The sequence below is a fragment of the Mesitornis unicolor genome, unplaced genomic scaffold (genome assembly GCF_000695765.1).
Source record: "Mesitornis unicolor isolate BGI_N332 unplaced genomic scaffold, ASM69576v1 scaffold22950, whole genome shotgun sequence".
Lineage (NCBI taxonomy): Eukaryota > Metazoa > Chordata > Aves > Mesitornithiformes > Mesitornithidae > Mesitornis > Mesitornis unicolor.
In genome coordinates, this window is record NW_010157912.1 from 55,455 (window position 1) to 57,874 (window position 2,420).

At 44.1% G+C, this 2,420-nt stretch overlaps 1 protein-coding gene across 1 annotated transcript in view; it reads right to left on the minus strand.

Moving 5' to 3' along the window:
• Window positions 1-143, minus strand: part of AMZ1 (archaelysin family metallopeptidase 1) — a 7,279-nt gene extending 7,136 nt beyond the window's left edge. Inside the window, exon 1 of the mRNA XM_010181877.1 lies at window positions 1-143. This exon is cut by the window's left edge and continues 179 nt beyond it. Within this exon, the coding sequence (XP_010180179.1) occupies window positions 1-143 (143 nt within the window).
• Window positions 144-2,420: the final 2,277 nt, after the last annotated feature.

Sequence of the window (2,420 nt, forward strand, 5' to 3'; positions counted from 1 at the left end):
TAGGCTTCGGAGAGGAACAGCTTCTCCGCCCTGGAGAAAGCTTTGGCGTAGAGCTCCTGCAGGGCTGGGTTGGTGGAGATCAGCGCGTCCTTCAGAGCCCGGGGCCCGAAGCTGAATTCCTGAGCGTGTTTGCACTGCAGCATCGCGGAGAGACCCACGGGCTGTGGCACTGCCTGCAGGAGGGGATACACCATCAGCACGTGGCATCGTGAGGGATCTGGAAACCTTCTCGCGCTTTGCTTCCAAAGCAGTTTGCCCCAAGATCGCAGCTGTAAGGTTGGATTGGGAGCTTGTAAATACTGCATATGGTGTTGGCCAGAAACCTTATGTATTTACGTGAGAGTAGCTGTTGTAGGGTGCTCTACATCTGCATATACATCACTGGTTTATGGACAATGTACCAGTAGATGGTGCTCAAGGATGCATAGCTCTGTTATTGCTATCAGATGGATTAAATCAGATAGTTTGATTATTTTTTTTTGTGCTCTATCCTGAAGTCCTAATTACATGGTCAATAGCATTATGTGTGGTGCAACTGGCTGCACTGGCCCTTGTATGCTGTCAAAAGGTGGTGTTCCTTTTCGATAGGTCTAAACCTTGTGGCCCTCAAAGGCAGAGGTCCATGGCAAGAAAGAAGAGGTAGACCTTTGTCTTTATTTCTTTCTCAGAAGCCTAAACTTCTGATTTACATGATGCCAGTGAAAGCAGCTGATCACTGTAGACTCTATCAGTGTTTAATCTTCACTCTTAGGTATTGACCCAGGGCATCAATGGGCTCGCAGCGCTGTTGTTAGGCTGCAGATGTGGGAAGGTTTGCCCAGGCCAGGTGGGATTTGGTGTGCAGGATGTGTGTTTGCTGGTGCTGCCTCTCTAGTGAGATACATACAAGCCCATTGCCATCATGTCACTTCATGAATAACTGGATGTCACACCATGTTATCATCAAGGATGCTGGAGATGATGTAAAGTGGTAAATAAAGAGCAAATGAAAGCCTGCAGCAGAAAGAAATTAAGTCAGAGCATCCCAGAAATAACCTCTCCAGGGTTCTTTCTAAGGTCAGCGTTTTCCAAAGCAGCAGAAGTCAAGCACCTATTTCCCATTGCAGTTTATGCACTTATGGAGATTCCCATAGATGTCTTGGAGAAAGGGAATTAAAAGAGGAAATTAGTACAATGCCTATGGCTAAGTCATGTCTGGATTTTTCCAAAGGAAGACATTTGTTTTTTGCAAGGAAATCATGCCAAGTAGAAATAGAGTATTTTGGAGCAGGACTTTGGGCAGAGCTGCCTATCACAGGTAAGTGCTCTGCCTGTGTACAGCAGGATGAAAAATACACAGGTATATACACGGGTATATAAAAAACACGAGGTTTCTAGGAATTACTGTCTTCTATTAGGCAAGTTAATACTAAACTAAAAGAAATCAGAAAAGCTTTCTATGTGGATAAGCAGATGTATCAGCTGCTGACCATTGCTGTGATAACAGCATCATTCAGTCACAGAATAAAAGAGGTGAAATTTTTAGGAGGAACAGGTTAAGTCTATAATTTAAGTAGGACTGCAGCCTCACTCTGTCAGGTAAGTAATATTCTGTGGCCCTTGAGGACAGCAATATAACAAGAAAATTCAATATTTAAATAATGGTACCAACATGAGCCAAAGTCTTTCCTCGGTTCTGCAGAGAAGGCTCTGGTAGTTTGCATGTAAGAGAGAGGAGGCAGCCCATTAAAATTAACATTGAATTTCTTACATCTAACCCTTGGGAAGATGTGTGTATGCAGTACTTTAAAAAGACTTGTTTTATATGATCTTTTCTGGCCCTAAGGGTACATAGCCTAGGAGAAGGAGCAGGTAGCAGTTTTCTTTCATTTTTGCAAGCTTTGTATTTCCCTAGCATTAAAGGCTGACAGCAGACAGCACGGTGGGATTTGGAGTGGTACAAGGGCCCTAATGCAATGAAAGTTTAGAAATAAAATCTGTGATGTTTTCTCAGCCACCTCTGATTGCCCAAAAAGCGTTCAAATTGCTTCTGCTGGTTTTCACAGGTAGCAACATGAGTTCATGTGAGGTTGTTCTGCACTTTGTCACCCGCATCTCTATACTGCTGACTTGATTCCAGATTTGAGAGGACGAACTGAGAGTCTGACCCCACCAGGCCATCAGGAGTTTTGCATTGGACTGCGGTGAGGATTTGGATTTTCCTAGGGCCATGATTTCACTTGTTCTCCATAAACTTTAAATACAAGCATTATTTTTCTAGTCATATGCAGAACTTTCACTGGGAAACTATTAGGAATGTTCAAGTGACTGAGGATGTGGTCCTGTGAGCTGCTGACTGCCTGGTGCTCCCAGGGAAACCACGGAGAGACTTAGTGCTTGGGCAGGTTGAGAGTGGTCCTCTCAAAGGTTTCTGAGGAGCA